The sequence below is a fragment of the Panthera uncia genome (genome assembly GCF_023721935.1).
Source record: "Panthera uncia isolate 11264 chromosome C1 unlocalized genomic scaffold, Puncia_PCG_1.0 HiC_scaffold_3, whole genome shotgun sequence".
Lineage (NCBI taxonomy): Eukaryota > Metazoa > Chordata > Mammalia > Carnivora > Felidae > Panthera > Panthera uncia.
The window spans coordinates 579,411-595,727 of NW_026057584.1; the positions used below are offsets into that span (position 1 = coordinate 579,411).

Consider the following 16,317-nt stretch of genomic DNA (forward strand, 5'->3'; position numbering starts at 1 on the left):
CCCCCCCACCCCCCCCCAGCGACAGTGTCCTCTGTGCCAGTGCCGCCTCTGGCCTGAGTGCTGCTCGCTGGAGGCAGTGCTGCCCATGAGGGCCCCAAGGCCTGTCTAAGCCTCTTCCCTTTGTAAGTGACCTGCTCTCTGTCTCTGGGAACAGGCAGGACTTTCTCTGTCTATCTGAAATCCGTGCGCATCACAAAAATGTGTCCCGTCCACATGCTTTCAAAACGTTTCATTCAGGCAACTCTCCAGACTAGGACGTGGTTTCCTCTGTTTTCCGCCAAACCTCAATTTCTCAAGCTGGCCTCTGTCACCGTGTCTCACCCCCTGCTGGATCGGTGGGGTTTCCTCCCCGAGACTCACCTGGAGGACCGGTGCCAACCTGCGGTGGGGTCACCCCCAAACGCCCCAGGGCACGCGCCTTCCATGTGCCGACCGCACTTCGGCTGCCCTGTGCGTTCTGCTTGCGAAGCTGGACTGAGCTCTCACACCGCGAGCTGACATCTGACCTGAGCACCTGTCCCCCAGGTTCAAGGGCGCCACCCAACCGACGAGGAGGCCTGGGATCGCCCCTGGGCACCTCCTCTCCGGTCTCACCTGAGGGGGCTCTGGGGTGGGCGGGTGGAGCGCTGCCAGGAGGTCTTTCCCACCTGCCAGGCAGGCTGGAGACCCCGTATCGGCCGTGCTGGCCACCTCACTCCGACACTACTGGGCACAACACGTGTCCTCCGAGCCGATTTCCCGGGACATCGCAGGCATCCCTCACCAGGCACTGCCAGGGATCCCCCCTCCCGTGCCTAAACCGCCAACTGCCCGATGTGCTTTCCAAGCACGAATCAGAGCCAGACTTCAGGGCAGCCCCGGTGCCCCTCACACACCCTTCACGTCAGCGGCCCCCGTGGCCCGTCCTGACCTCCGTACAGTGCTGCTCGGGGGCCCGAGAAGGGATTCGCACGGACAGGCCAGGCCCAGCCGGACCCGCCCAGGCGCTCTGCACACGTCGCCACCCGACGTGCCCCGCTCCTCCTCTGCAGCCAGCCCAGCACAAAGGGCCAGCTACCCGCCTCCTCGGTGCCATCAGACAGCGGTCAGCAACGCACACGCCGTCACGGCTCTGCCGAGGGAAAAGCCACGTGCCCAGCCATCTCAAGTGTGTCCGCATAGGTGGCGGCGAGACTCGTGCGTCACCGTGAGGTCTGCGGCACAGGCAGGTGTACCCCCGCCAGGGAAGCTCTAACCGCGCCTGAGAGCTGGGGCCTCGTTCCCTGTGAGGGACCCGTGGGGAGGCGACCAACGAGAGCGCCTGCTGTCTCCAGAAAAGGCCACCACGCCTTTCGGTTCTGAGCAGCGTGGAGCAGGAAGACTTGGAGCCCTGCCGCCACGAGTCAAAAAACCAAACCCAACAAGTTGCTAAAACCACATTTTCCAGACACCGGAAAGCTGTGGAGTGACAAGGCCCAGACACCCTAAGGCCAAGGGAAGGGCAGTGGCCAAGTGGGCAGGCCATCTGTGTCCCGGGCTTAGCCGAGGGCTGCCCGCCCTCTGTGGGCCACACAGAGCCGGCACGGCCACCGACACGTGAGAGCTCTATACGTGGGGCAGCCGTGACCCCACAGTCATTCGCTGAACCTGGGGGCGGCACAGAGGCGGCAGAGCGGCAGAAAGGCTGAGCGCTGAGCCATATTCTCGGGGGAGGGGCCCGCCTCTGTACAGCGGCCCGTCCCTCCACACCTCCGCCAACCCCAGGAGCAACACGGGCAAGAGACAAGAAAGAAAAGCCAGGGCGCGGACTAGCCACACAGGCGCCTTTCAGGAGGGGGAAATAAACCCTGGGTCCCCCACTGAGAACTGGGGGGGAGGGGGGGGTCTTCCATCGTGAGACCTTTGACATCAGAGGGGACAGGGGACAGGGCCCAGGTAGAGTGGCCGCCGGCCTCCAGACCGCTCCATTTGCCTGGACTGAGAGCAAAATGAACTTCTTCTGGGGAACGGCAGAAATCTCACCCTCCGGGTTCCTCTTATACCTAAAGTCAGACAGACAACAAAAAAAAACTACAGGACAGGAAAAAGAGCAGGAAAACGTGAGTGAAAATCACGAAAAAGCTAACAGAAGCAGAGCCACAAATGACCCGATGTGCAAATGAGCAGACATGGGCTTGAAGCCGCTGTTACAAAGAAAATCTGAATAACGTGACTGCAAACAGGGAGACTCTCCAAAGAGGAACTAAAATCTGTACAAAAAGGAATCAAAGGGTGTTCGAGAATGGAGAACGCCACGTACGAGACGTCCTGCTGCTGGTCTCGTCCACCCGGAACTGACTCAGCCTGACTGCTCATATGTCAGCCAGTCGAAGGAGACCCACCAAGGGCCGGGCCCTTTCGATCCCGTCTGCGGGCCGTGTTTGCGGCCCGGCCTCAGGTGCCCCACCAGACCTCCAGAACGCTGGCGCAAGCGGGAGCACACGCGAAAGCGCCCCCGGTCACAGATGGAACAAATCCACCGAGCACGGGAGGAAACCCCCCATGATGATGCCGAGAGAGGATGTACTGACATCTGTCAGCGAGATCTAGACTCCAGGAAACGCCGGGAGTCACACAGTCTGGGCTCCGCAGAAGGAAAGCTGTGAAGAAAGGAAAGGGACGGAGAAAAACTGACGCGTGAGAGAGACTACAGGGCTCGTCTAAAGGAGAAAAGAAAAAACCTTCCGTTTCTGACCAGGATATAACAACAAGCACCAAACGTGCCCCCCACCGTGAACAGGGAGAAAACCGGACGAAACACGCGACAGCTCTTCAGACACTGACCGCAGGCAGCACAGGACGGGGGCCCGAGAGAAGGTAACCGAGGCGAGCCCTGCAATCGTGTCGGCTTCCTGCTGGAGGCACTTCCCACACTCCAGTCCACCGAGACGAAAACCAAACGCAGAATGGAGGTCTAGAACTGAGGGAAAAACCAAAGTTCCAGGAGGGCAAGGCTGCTGGCATTTGGTGGCAGGTTGCTAGAAAGGAGGAAGGAAGAGAATGTGCTCCCGAAACCTGCAGAGGGACCCCTTTCAGTTTTTAGCAAAAAAATAAGCTGTGCACAGGTGAGAGTCCCTGAGTCCTGGCAGAGGGTACAGGGCGGCTGGGAGCTGAGCTCGCCAGAGCTCACACACAGGCTCGTCACACTCGCTCCACGTGGCCAGCAAGGAGAGGCCTCGATAAACACAAACAGCATTCAGAAGAGAACCCAGAAGGGCTATACCTTAGCAGTACGGCTTAACCAACCCTACAGTAAGGCTACCCTAACCTAGGCATTGGTGGTCTGTTTCTGTAAAGTTTTATTGAAACACAGCCACATATTTTCTGTGGATGCTTTTGATATAAAACAGCAGGTCTGAGTGGTCACAGCAAAGACAACACGGCCTATAAGCCTAAAATATTTACCATCTAGCCCTTTAAGAAGAGAGGGTTTTTGGAGCACCTGAGTGGCTCAGTCGGTCAAGCGTCCGACTTGGGTTCAGGTCATGATCTCACGGTTCATGGGTTCAAGCCCCGCATCAGGCTCTGTGCTGACAGCTCGGAGCCTGGAGCCTGTTTCAGATTCTGTGTCTCCCTCTCTCTCTGCCCCTCCCCTGCTCGCACTCCGTGTCTCTCAAATAAAATAAATAAATAAACATTAAGAAAAACGGATTTTTTTTTTTTTTTTACAAAGGTTAAACATGTGCCTGCAAAGGATCAAGTTGATCCACAGGTAATTAAACTATTGACCAAAAAATTGGAAAATAAATTCAATACCTGTTGAACGAAGACAACAAAATCTGAACACTCAACAACACACATTCACATTGTCCATCATCCCATAAAAAAACCACTAGATGTGTGAAGAAGTAGGAAAATGTGACTTCAACCAGGAGAAAAATGAGTCAGAAACAGACTGTACGCATTACGCATGGACAGCTTTTTGAACCTCACTCATGCCTTAATAAATTGGGGGTTTTTTAGCATGCTTTGCTTTTCTTTTTTCATTTCAGAGAGAAAGAGCACGAGAAGAGAAGGGCAGAGAAGGAGAGAGAGAGAGAACCTCGAGCAAGCTCTACTCTCAGCACGGAGCCCAACATGGGGCTCTATCCCACAACCCCGAGAGCATGACCTGAGCTGAAATCAAGAGTCAGACACACAACCAACTGAGCACCCAGGTGTCCCAATAAATAGGTTTTTAAAAAAAGAAAGAAAAAATCCCTGGAAATGACAGAATCAGAAAAGAAGATCTTTCAGAAAGCTATCATAAATGCGTATGCTCAAAGAGAAAGGAAAACATAAATGTAATAAGGGAACCGTTGAATAGTACTTAAATAAATATGGTGTAAATAGAACTTTACAAAAAAATCTCTTAAATGAAAGATTCACTAAAAGAAGATTAAGTTAGACACTAAGGAAGAAGAAAAGACTTGAAGACAAAGTAATAGAAACTATCCAAACAGAAGCATAGGAAGAAAAACGTTGAGAAAAGAAAACCACCACCACCGACAACAATAAACGAGCTGAGCCTCAGTGAACTGCAGGAAAATATCATGCTAGCATACGTGTAATTGAAGGTCCATAAAAAGCCAAATGGGAAGCAGAACTGTCTGAAGAATGTCTGACAATTTTCCCAATTTCATACAAACTACAAACCAATAGTTCCAAGAAGTTCTCAATGAGGTCTAAGCCAAATACATACAAAAGATCCACACCGGGACAGATCATAATTAAGTTGTTAAAAATCAAATTGCCAAATGGAAATCTTAGAAGCAGCAAAAACAAATAAAGCCACATACATTCAGAAGATCAAAGAAAAGCCTTTCTCATCAGAATCCGTGCAAGATAGAGGATACCAGGGAAAGAAATATCTTTAGTGCTGGGAAAAGTCAACTAAAATTCTGAGTCCAACAGAAATATCCTTAAAAAAGAGAGATAAAATGGACATTTCCAGACAAGAAAATTTTGGGAAAACACCTCAGCATCAGCAGACCCACAGTGTAGAACAACGTTAAAGGCAGTTCTTTAGCAGGAGAGAGATGACAGCAGAGGGAAATCCTCACGTCCGTAAAGAAATAAAGGCAGCGGAAACGGTACGTACATGGAGTGACAATAAAACCCTTCCTCGTGGTTTATAGTCTATTTAACGTAATCAGTGGTTTAGACCTAAAATAATAACAATATGTTGTGAGGCAAATTATCACGTGTAGAAGCAGAACTTTTGACGATGGCACAGAAGGCACGAGGAAAAAAAACTCGGGTGGGTTCTTACATTACACACAGAACAGGGTGATATCATTAGAAGTTCATTGTGGTAAGTCAACGAACAGGGAAGACACACTAGAACAGTCCTTAAAACAGAATACCAAAACATGTACTCAAAAAAATACATACGGAGCGCCTGGCTGGCTCAGTCGGTTGAGCGTCCGATCGGCTCAGGTCATGATCTCACAGTTCACTAGTTCAGGCCCCGAGGGCGGCTCTGTGCCGATAGCTCAGAGCCTGGAGCCTGCTTTGGATTCTGCATCTCCCTCTCCCTCTCTTCTTCCTCCACTCGCACTCTGTCTCTCTCTCTCAAAAATAGATAAAGATTTTAAAATAAAATTTTCTAATGCATAATTAATCTAAAAGAAGACACTAAACTAAGAGACGGCACAAGCGGACAACTACCAGCAGAAGGTAACTTCAAATCCAATCATATTGGTAATGATGTTAAATCTGAGTACTCTAAACATTGCAGTGAAAAGGGAGAGACTGTCAGACTAGATAAAAAAAAAAAAAAAGCGAGACTCAACTTTGCTGCCTTCAGGAAACCCACTCTAGGGGCGCCTGGGTGGCTCAGTCGGTGGAGTGTCCACCTCTTCATTTCTGCTCAGGTCACGATCTCATAGTTCATGCAGTCAAGCCCTGTATTGTACTCTGTGCCGATGGTGCAAAACCTGCTTGGGATTCTCCCTCCCCCCCCCCCCCCCCCCCCCCGTCTCTCTCTCTCTCTCTCAGTTCCTCCCCTGTTCGTGCTCTCTCTCAAAAGAAATAAATAAACTTAAAAAAATAAACCCACTCTAAATACAAAAGCATAGGGGCGCCTGGGTGGCTCAGCCGGTTAAGCGTCCGACTTCAGCTCGGGTCGTGACCTCACGGTTTGTGAGTTCGAGCCCCGCATCGGGCTCTGTGCTGACAGCTCAGACAGAGCCTGGAGTCTGCTTCAGATTCTGTGTCTCCCTCTCTCTGCTCCTCCTCCACTCACACTCTATTTCAAAAATAAATAAAAAGTTAAAAAAAGTTAAAAAGAATAAAATAAAAAATAAATACAAAAGCATAAATGTGTTGAAAGTAAAAGAACGAAAAAGGAAAAAGATACACCATGCGAAAACTCATCCTAAGACAAATGGAATAACTTATCATAATATCAGACCACGTAGACTTCAAAACAAAGAATATCACAAGGGAAAAAGGAGGAAATTTCATAACAATGAAGAGTCAGTTATTTTTAGAAAAAACTAAATGCGTATGTACCAACAAATAACAGACTTTCAAAATATGTGAAGCAAAGCTGACAGAAGAAACAGACAAATCCACAGCTTGAGTCAGAGACTGTAAGATGTTTGTCTCCGTAATTCCTCAAGTGAGTAAACAGAGTGTCAGGAAGGACACAGAAGACCAACAGAACTGCCAACCAAGTTATCCGACTAACAGCTACAGAACATGCCGCCACCAACAGAAAACACGATATTCTTCTCAAGGGCATATGGAATGTACAGCAAGACCGGACCATAAACCCTAACACAAGTCTTCATCGACTTCAGAGAATTTCAATTATACAGTGTTCTCTGATGACAGCAGAAATATTAGAAACCGAAATCACAAAGTTACCTGGAAAATCCCAAATTACTTGGAAGCTGAAACATACTTCTACATAAAATATAAGTCAAAGAAAAATCAGAGGAAATTTTAAAATATTTTCAAGGAAATAAAAATAAAACATACCTAAATTTATGGGACATGCTAACAGTAATTAGACTTACAATAGTTTAAAAAAAAACTACAGCTTTATGTGCTTATATTAGAAAAGGAAAATATGAAAATCACTGCTCTTAGTTACTTCCAGCTTAAAAAGCCAGAAAAAGAAAAGTAAATCCAAATAGCAGGAAAGAAAAAATAAAAATACTAGCGGAAATCAATGACAAAGAAAACAAACAACAGAGAAAATATAAAAACCGATGAAACCGTGAAGCACCTGGATGGCGCAAACATCCACTTCTTGATTTTGGCTCAGGTCATGATCTCACACTTTGTGAGATCAAGTCCCGCATCAGGCTCTGCACTGACGTCACAGAGCCTGCTTGGGATTCTCTCTCCTCCTCTCTCTCCACCCCTCCCTCGCTTGCACCCTCTCCCAAAATAAATAAATAAAACATTAAAAAAAAAAAAAGTCAATGAAACCAAAAGTAATTCTCTGAAAAGATCAAGACAAAATGAGAGAAGACATGAATTATCAATATTAGGTCTGAAAGAGGAATCATCAGTACAAAATCCTACAACAGAAAGACAATCATGTAATATGATGACCAACCTGATATCAATAAATCTGACAACTTATATGAAACAACCAATTCCTTGAAAGACACAGATTACCAAAACCGACTCAAGAAGAAATAGAAAGGTTGAAGAGTTCCATAACTTGAAAGTGAAAACAGCATTAAACTGTAAACTTAAAATATTTTATTGTATGTAAACCATTCCTTAATAAAGTTAACTTAAAAGAGAAAAAAATAAAAGGGTGCCTGGGTGGCTCAGGCAGTTAAGTGTCTGACTTTGGCTCAAAATCATGATCTCGCAGTTCATGGGTTCAAGCTCCGCGCTGGGCTCTGTGCTGACAGCTCGGCGCCTGGAGCCTGTTTCGGATTCTGTGTCTCCCTCTCTCTCTGCCCCTCCCCCATTTGTGCTCTCTCTCTCTCTCTCAAAAATAAACAAACAATAACATAAACAAATAAATAAAAGGGAAAAAAATAAGGTTAAACTATAGCATCCACGAACACACACACAGGGGACAGAACTACAAAGAATGGAAACAAACACCACGTAAGTCTGGGTCGTAGGTCCCCGGGGCAGACGGAGGAGGTTACGGCTTCCACAGAGCCATGAAAGCACTTTTGGCTGAGGTCAATCACTGACCAGGATGTGCCTCAGAGGAACTCGTTAAACTACCTGCTTCTTCTGCGTTTATTTACTGCAAGATGGTATTCAGGGTGTTTCTTAAGATAAAAGTTTAAACAGAACCAAAACTTCTCCCGTTTTTTGTCAAGAATGGACTGTCCTGAGATCTCCCCGTAACCGTCAGAACCCTCTCCCCAGAAGCTACTCAGCTCTCTACCGTTTTCTCTGATTCTAAATGTCACTTCTGTGAAGCAATACAAGAGCGAGGGGGGTGGGGGGAGCAGGTGGGAGAAAGCTTTAAATGAAATATGCTGAAATTCAAGGTAAATGACACATCTGTTTAATAAATACAGTCATGCAACTTAATGATGAATATATCCAAAATATATATTTATACATAAAACAACGAACAGCTATATATTTAGCTGCTGAAGTGTGGCTCAGCCTGAAATGTCGGTAAATGTTATAGTGTCACTCAAGAGGCAGGACACACAGGGGCTCAGAGCGTGGGTTTTGGAGTCACACCGCCCTGTGCGAACCCGGCTCCCCGCACACCAGCTGTAAACCCTCGGCCGGTCACTCTCCCCAGGAGCCCCGTCAGGCTGCCGAGCGCAGTGGAACCGCACCCACAGCGGGCACGCAGGGAGCGCCTCCTCGCTGTTAGCGGCCGCTGGTGTCCCCAGATGCTAAGTAAATACTAGCGCTAAGTAACCTCCGGGGAGAAAGAGACAAGGAAAAGAGCCTCTCACCCTCCTTTATGCTTCTTTTTCTTTGGAGTGTCTTCTTCTGAGGTCCTCCTGCCACGACCTCGGGAGCCTCTTTTTTCTTTCTGACCTCGACCTTCTGAAAGACCATAAACACCCCAATTATCTGCACAGAATTCACTGAAGCAGGACAAGATTTACTCAAACATGATATTTACCGTAATGTTCCTAATACATTTATCAGACAACTCTTCAAAACTCCGTACGTAATGGTAACAAAATGAAGAAAAATTAACAGACTTGCTTTTTAACCCTCGTCCTCCGGAGCTTTCAAAGTCGCTGCCCTCCATCTTGTCCTTCAGGTCTGCTTCGAAGCGTGCCAGGTCTGCGTCGAGCCTTCGAATGTGTTTATCCACCTACGGAAAAGGATGCTCGCGAGTCATTTAAAAATGGAAGCGGGACATCTCAGGAATCACAAACACGCCGGAAATCAACCAGGATGTACATTCTCGGACTCAGTTGAGTCTTCAATGAACAGAGCGCTATGGAACAAGGCCCGCCATCCCAGTTCATGTGGGGGTCTTTGTCCCCACATGCTTTGACACCTCAACAGAGTAAGTGCCACTCGGGAAAACCGTGAAGGCAGACAGTAATGAGACACGGGGCTGTGAAACGCAAGGGAATGGGGGCAAAGACATAAAAATCTGAAGAACGTACGGATTTCAGAGGACAGGTTCTCACAGAAAATGCCTCTGATGCCTTAGGTATTTAGACCAAGATGGTAGAAAGAAGAGAGAGAGGGCAATGGGGTCAAAGCTCGGGGATGAGACAGTTACCCCGCCCCACAGAGGAGACCCACAGACGCTGCCAAGACTTGACAAGGAGCCGGCGGGCTCGCGACACTCAGCCAATGCCACGTGCCACAGTCCGAAAGAAGAACTTGTCGGGGCACCCAGAGGGTGCCTTCCGGCAGACGGGGCAGCACCCCCGCCCCCCCGCCCCCCCTCTTCCCGCAGAACAGGGCGGGGCCCACCCCGTCCTCACCATCTCATAGGTCTGCATGGCCAGCTGCACCTTATCATCACTGTACTCCTTACACTTGCTGTAGGCGCTCTGGATCTTCTGCAGGTGCTCCACACGCTGGTCTGGAGAAAGCGTCTTCACCGTGGAGATATACTCCGCGGCCAGGATGTCGATCTCTGCCTTCTTATCTGATGGGGAAATGGGGGAGAAGCTGGTCCCCGCAGCGGGTTCCAGAACAAGCCCAGCAGTGCCGGTTCCGGTGAGGGTGGCTGACCGAACTCCGAATTACTGCTGGTAGGAGCACAGTGGGCACGGCCTTCTACAGGGAGCCTGGCGCGGGGGGGGGGGGGGGGGGGGGGGGGGGGGGGGGGGGGGGGGGGGGCACAGACGCCACAGCCAGGGCAGCGTACCCAGGAAGTTACAGCGCACAACCGGGCACAACCGCGGTCCAGGTGAGAACACATACCGGCCCCACCGACTCTCAACGCCCCTGAGTAACAAATGATGTGCTCATTCAGCCACAACCTGCCCACTGCCCTCAAGTCCACACCCGAAAGATTTAGGATCCATATGGGAAAACACCCATAAATGCAGAAAACAGGAAACGAGGCAAATGTGCGATCTATAGAAAGACGGATCAATAAACTGTGGTCCAATCACGTGGAACGCTACCCAGCACCAAATAGCACAGCTGTCACCCACAGCAATGTGGATTAATCCCACAAAAGGTGGCACTGAGCAAGAAAAGCCAGACACAGGGGCACCTGGGTGGCTCTATCGGTTAAGTGTCCAACTTCGGCTCAGGTCATGATCTCACAGCTCGTGGTTCCAGCCCTACATCCGGCTTCTGTGCTGACAGCTCAGAGCCTGGAGCCTGCTCCAGATTCTGTGTCTCCCTCTCTCTGTTCATGCTCTCTCTCTCTCAAAAATAAATAAACATTTTTAAAAAATTAAAAAAAAAAAGAAAAGCCAGACACAGAGAACAACATACCGTGAGATTCCACTGATAATTAGGGGGGCACTGATACAACTCTGAAATCTCCGGTTTAGCGAGGTGAGAAACCTACTGTTGCAGGAGGAAAGCTCGGGGTGCCAGCCCCTTGGGGGGAGGGGTAGCATGCTCAGCAGGGTTACACGTGCCCCAGGCTCCAGAGGTTCCGTTGCTCCATCTAGGCAGAGGCTCGTAAGTTGGTATTTGTTAGACAATTTCTAAACATATGCTTATTCCTGGATGTAAATGCCATATTTCACAATAAAAAAAGTCTCTGTATTTGCTAGTAGGGAGACTGTACCTCAGTAAAAAACCACAGCTATCCTGATCTTACAAAACTGTGCCAGGCACAATGAATGAAAAATCACCCATACCCAAGTATGTTGCCACAAAACACAAAACCTCAAGGACAAAGAAGCAGCAGAAGCTGCTAAACAGGAAAAAGACCACATATATAAAGGATGAGGAATCCAAACAGCATCACATTTGTCAAGGGCAATGTGGAAGCTGGGAGACAAGGCAGCAGTGCCTTCCACATTCTGAGGGAAAAGATGGTCAATATGGAATTCTATACCCAGCCAAACTGTTCATCAAATAGGAGAACAGAACAAACACATTTTCAGACATATAACATCATAAGAAATCTACCTTCCCGTGTACCCTTTTCCAGGAAACTACTGGAGGAAAGGCTGCAATAAAACAAGGGAGCAGATCAAGAAAGAGGATATTTACAACAAAGCATTCAGGGTCCTGCATTGAAGATGAGCAGAGGCAGAGCCTGTGCAGCAGGCCTAGAAACAACCAGCCCAGGTATAGCCTGCAGGACAGGAAGCCCCAGGGGAAAAGGCTGCGTTTGGAGAGCAAACTCAGAAATGGCAGATAACCTAGTGTAACAGACCCACAGAAAATGTGGAATGTGTATGAAATGTGGAAAACAAAGCAATTATGAACTTCCAGAAAAACAGAAGTTATTCAAAACAGGTCACACAAGCACAGCATGTAACATGGCCCAGCTGCAAACCACCCAGTCAAGAGTCCTGAAGGAAACAGCATCCCTGTTGTACTGCAGGTTCAGATTCTAACCCACTACACCAGGAGGTGGCTGGGTGGGCGGGGGCGGTGCAGGAGCTGGGCAGGTGCAACTGGGGAAGCAAACCTTCATATTCCACGGTAACAGAATAAACCCCAAAGCAAAAGGGAGCTAAGTAAGAAATGGCAAAAACATGATGTTTAAAAACAGGGAGTTAAACAACAGAACATCAGAAAGTGCTCTTTTTAAACTATATACACACAGTTTAAAAACAAAAAATAATTTGTTTAATGTTTTATTTTATTTTTGGGAGAGGCGGGAAGGGCAGGGAGAGGGAGACAGAGGATCTGCACTGACAACAGAGGCCGATGCAGGGCTCAAACACTCGAACCATGAGATGATGACCTGAGCCAAAGTCGGACATTCAACTGACCGAGCCACCCAAGTGCCCCGAAAAACATAAACTCTTTTAAAGGAAAAGAAAGATGACAAACATTCTGATTGCAAGAGATAGATGATGGTCATAAAAATGATACATGAAGGGACACCTGGGTGGCTCAGTCAGTTAAGCAACTGATTCTTGATTTCGGCTCAGGTCATGATCTCAATTTGTGAGTTCAACCCTTGCATCAGGCTCCATGCTGACAGTGCAGAGCCTGCTTGGGATTCTCTCTCTCCCTGTCTCTCTCTCTCTGCCCTTCCCCCAGTCGCCCACATGCTCTCTCTAAATAAATAAATTAACTTAAAAAAGTGTTACGTGAAGGTATGTTAAAACCCAAGAAACTAAGTATAATTTTTTAATGTTTTATTTATATTTGAGAGAGACAAAGCATGAGTGAGGGAGGGGCAGAGAGAAGAAGACACAGAATCCAAAGCAGCTCCAGACTCTGAGTTGTTAGCACAGAGCCTGATGCGGGGCTTGAACTCACAAGCCATGAGATCATGACCTGAGCCAAAGTCAGATGCTTAACCGACTGAGCCCCCCCCAGGCGCCCCTAAGTCTAATTTTAAAGTGTCAGCACACTCCATAAGACACCACACAGTGCCCAAAGTTTAAGGCTAGGCTGCAGCCCCGCTGTCTTGGGTCCCCTGGGAGACCGGTGCCACCCCAGTATCTTGGAGCCCCCTCTCCCCAATCGTCAGAGCACACCGCCGGCTGTACTGTAAGGCCTGGACCCACCTTCCGTCCTCTGGTCCAGCTCTCTCATGAGCTGGAAGTTCCTCTGCAGCTCACAAGGAAGGTTCTCGATACCTGAAACACAGAGACATGTACTTCTCGGGAGCAGGACAAAATCTGCCTTCCAGACTTTATATCTAAAATCTACAAAAAATAAGCTCACGTCGTTTCCTGTCTGTTAGGATTTGGGGAGGAAAAGGATTAAGGTATCTTTTGGGGAGCGGGTACCAAACACTGATAATAGACTCACAGGCTTCAGATGTTGTTGGAAGCTGGAGAAATTAGAGGGACTTATCCTGGAGCTGCGAGCAGAGGTGGGGAAGTGGCCCGTGTGACTGTCCACCCCACACCCCCCAGTCACTCCTCCCCTCTCAATACCTCACCACAGTGAGTAAGACCGAAACCCTGGGGTCTCTTTGATCTTCCCCCCCACCCCCGATTTACTGTGAAAACCCATTCACGGGGTAGAACATCAAGCAAGGATGGGTATGGTCTCTCCAGGCTACACAATACATCAGGCGCTGACCACGGGGCTGCTGAGCACCTGAAGGGCTGCTACTACAACTGAGGCACTGAACTCTTCATTCGCTTAATTACTTCCAAGTTAACAGACCATGCTGAACAGCGTGGGTGGAGGACCCCACCCCACACTGCTTTCCCCTCTGCACTGCAATCCTCCTACTCCAAGACGACCTCCCAGCCTGCCTGCACAGCCTCAACAGGCCCCTAACTGGCTCCCGTGCTCAGTCCTAACCCCCTCCACTGTCTTCAGCTGACAGTGATTGTTGTAGGGCTAAATCCGGTCTTTACAAAGCTGCTGCGTAAAGCTGCCCAGCTCAGCCACAGAATGGCACAAACTCCCTCCACAGCCTCTAGGCTCACCACACCCTCCCATGGACCTCCCCGCTCTGTCCTACCCTGGGCTCTGCAGGACAGTGCCACCTCAGTGCTCTAGCAACCTGCTGGGGTCCTTCATGGACCCTCTTCGGCTGTGAGCTTATAAAAAAAATCTGTCTGCCCCATGTGAAAGTAAGTTCCAGGAAAAGGAGGACAGAGTCTGCTTCCCTGGCCCACAAGCGAGTAGGCATGTGCATCCTGAGCTTTCACACAGGTGCCCAGAGCATGATGGAACTCACGATCCTCAAACCCTCCAAATGGGGCCCACTGGGAAGGTACCAGGAGCCAGAAGAGCAAGCCCCAGGAGATGGGTTCAGCAGATGGGTTCATCGTGGTTCTGTAATGAGCGCTGCAAGGAAGAGCCTCCTCCCCTCCAGGGTGCTCTCCCGCCTAGGACACCGCCCCCCGCCCGCCATCGCTCACGCTTGGCCTGGGAGGTCCCCACCGTCTCCCCCAGAGCAGCGGTTCACTTCCAACTGCTCCTGATAGAGCTGCAGGTGGGGTTCCCAAGCAGCCAGGTACCAGGGACCGCGTACATTCCCACTGCAATACAGCTCTCCAGCTCCCCTCCACCAGCCCCGCCCACCCCCTCCCGCCAGGCCATCCCCTAGCCAGAGCCAGACCAGCAAGAGTGCATGACCTTGACAAGCTACTTAGCCTCTGGAGCCTGCATTTCCCCATCTGTGAAATGAGGGAAATAACCATCTGCTCAGGAGTTCTTAGGAAGCTCCAACCTGTGCTACATGAGGACAGAACGACGCCTGCAGGAAGCGCCTCACAGACGTCTCCCCGTGGTGCCGATCACTGCCCTTAACACCTGCGAGTCCCCCTCCTCCGTCCCCGGCCACGCAGAAACACAGGCACCCGAGGACACTCTCCAGCCAGTATCGTCTCCCCCAACTCCCAGGTCACTGCACGAGCAGGCACAGAAACACGGCCGGAATCCCGCCCACCCCCCGCCCAGGCCCGGTCCAGCGTCCGAGGGGATACGGGCTCAGGGCTCAACCACCTGCGCCAGTCAATTGGGTGGGAGTAGGGCCGGGGCGGGGAACGGGGCCAAGCCAGCGGAGGGGGGTCGGGAAGGGCGGAGCGGGGCCCTGAGCTAGGCCTCTCCCAAGAGAGACTGAGGGCCGGGAGGGCGGTACGCCGCTGAGGGCAGGGGCGGGGCCTAGCATGGGAAGGGCGGGGCCGTGACACGCAAGCCACGCCCCACGCCAACCGGCCCCGCCCCTCCGTGACGCACCTGGAATTGGCGCGGCCGTGACGGTGGGACCCTGCGCCGCACCCCCCGCGCGCATCTCCTTGCGGCCCCGCCCCGCCCCTCGCGCGCCCCCGCCACCCCCGCCGCCTCCGGACTGCCCTCGCCACCCCCACGAGTCCTCGGGGTCCGCACGCAGCGCCTGGTGTCCGTGGGGAACCGTGAGGGGGGTACCCTGTGCGGGCGCCGGGCTCGGGGGCCGCGAGGGACGCTTACTGTCCAGGTAGTGCTCCAAGTACATGGCGGTCGCCATCTTCGTCCGCGGCCGCGCTCTAGGTCTGCGCGGGCGGGCGGTGCCGCGAGGGGCGGAGGCGGGGCCGGCGCGTTCACTATTAATGAGCCTCGAGTGTTGATTGGCCCTCGCGTAGGGGGCGGGGTGCCATCTGGGCACGCCCCCTAGCTTCCGGTCGGCAGGCTGCGCGCGGCGCCGCGCGGGAGCAGGTTTTGGCCTGGCGCCGGGCGGGGCAGGGGACCCGGCCCGGAGGCGGGGTCGGGGGCGCCGCGCACCCTGGACGCCCGCACCTGTCCGCGTGGCCCTGGACCCCCGGGTCCCGTCCCCAGCCTGGCGGCAGCGCTGGCGCATAACAGGTGCGGGTCGGGTGTGACGAGTGTGGTACGGCGAGCGCGCGCGGTGTCGCCAGCGTCCGGCAGGGCGGTGGGCGACGCACGTGCAGGTAGAGCGCGGGCGCGCCACGTCGGCCGCGGTGCTGGGGAGAAGGGGCCCGGGCCCCGGGGGTTCCAGCGTGCCCTCCCGCAAGTTAGCACACCCTGACCAGGGGAGTTTCGTTATTCGGGATGCGTGTATAAGCATGTAGCCCCCTCGTGACTCTCCCCTAAACCTGTCAAACACTAACGAATTTCCATTTGTTACGTTCGCTGAAAAAATTCAAGCCGTACAGGAATTTCGAGTTTCCCTACCTCCTAAGGGTACAGATCTCTGTCTTATTCACCTTTGAATCCGAATGTTAGCAGGTTGGGTGCATCCCTTCTGGTCCCCTTTCTGTGCTTGATGAAAAAATGCACATAATTGGACACTACCGACCTTTTTTTTTTTTTAATGTTTATTTATTTTTTTTTTCAACG

The 16,317-nt window shown here is 51.1% G+C and overlaps 1 protein-coding gene across 4 annotated transcripts in view; it reads right to left on the reverse strand.

Moving 5' to 3' along the window:
- Nucleotides 1–15,684, reverse strand: part of ING5 (inhibitor of growth family member 5) — a 20,776-nt gene extending 5,092 nt beyond the window's left edge. The window contains exons 1-5 of one of the 4 annotated variants that reach the window (XM_049614494.1): nt 15,451–15,684; nt 13,083–13,154; nt 9,903–10,069; nt 9,163–9,274; nt 8,904–8,997 (exon numbers count right to left, since the gene is read on the reverse strand). In XM_049614494.1, the coding sequence (XP_049470451.1) occupies nt 8,904–8,997; nt 9,163–9,274; nt 9,903–10,069; nt 13,083–13,154; nt 15,451–15,487 (482 nt within the window). In that variant the 5' untranslated portion in view covers nt 15,488–15,684. The other 3 variants (XM_049614495.1, XM_049614496.1, XM_049614497.1) reach the window with 3 other exon arrangements.
- Nucleotides 15,685–16,317: the final 633 nt, after the last annotated feature.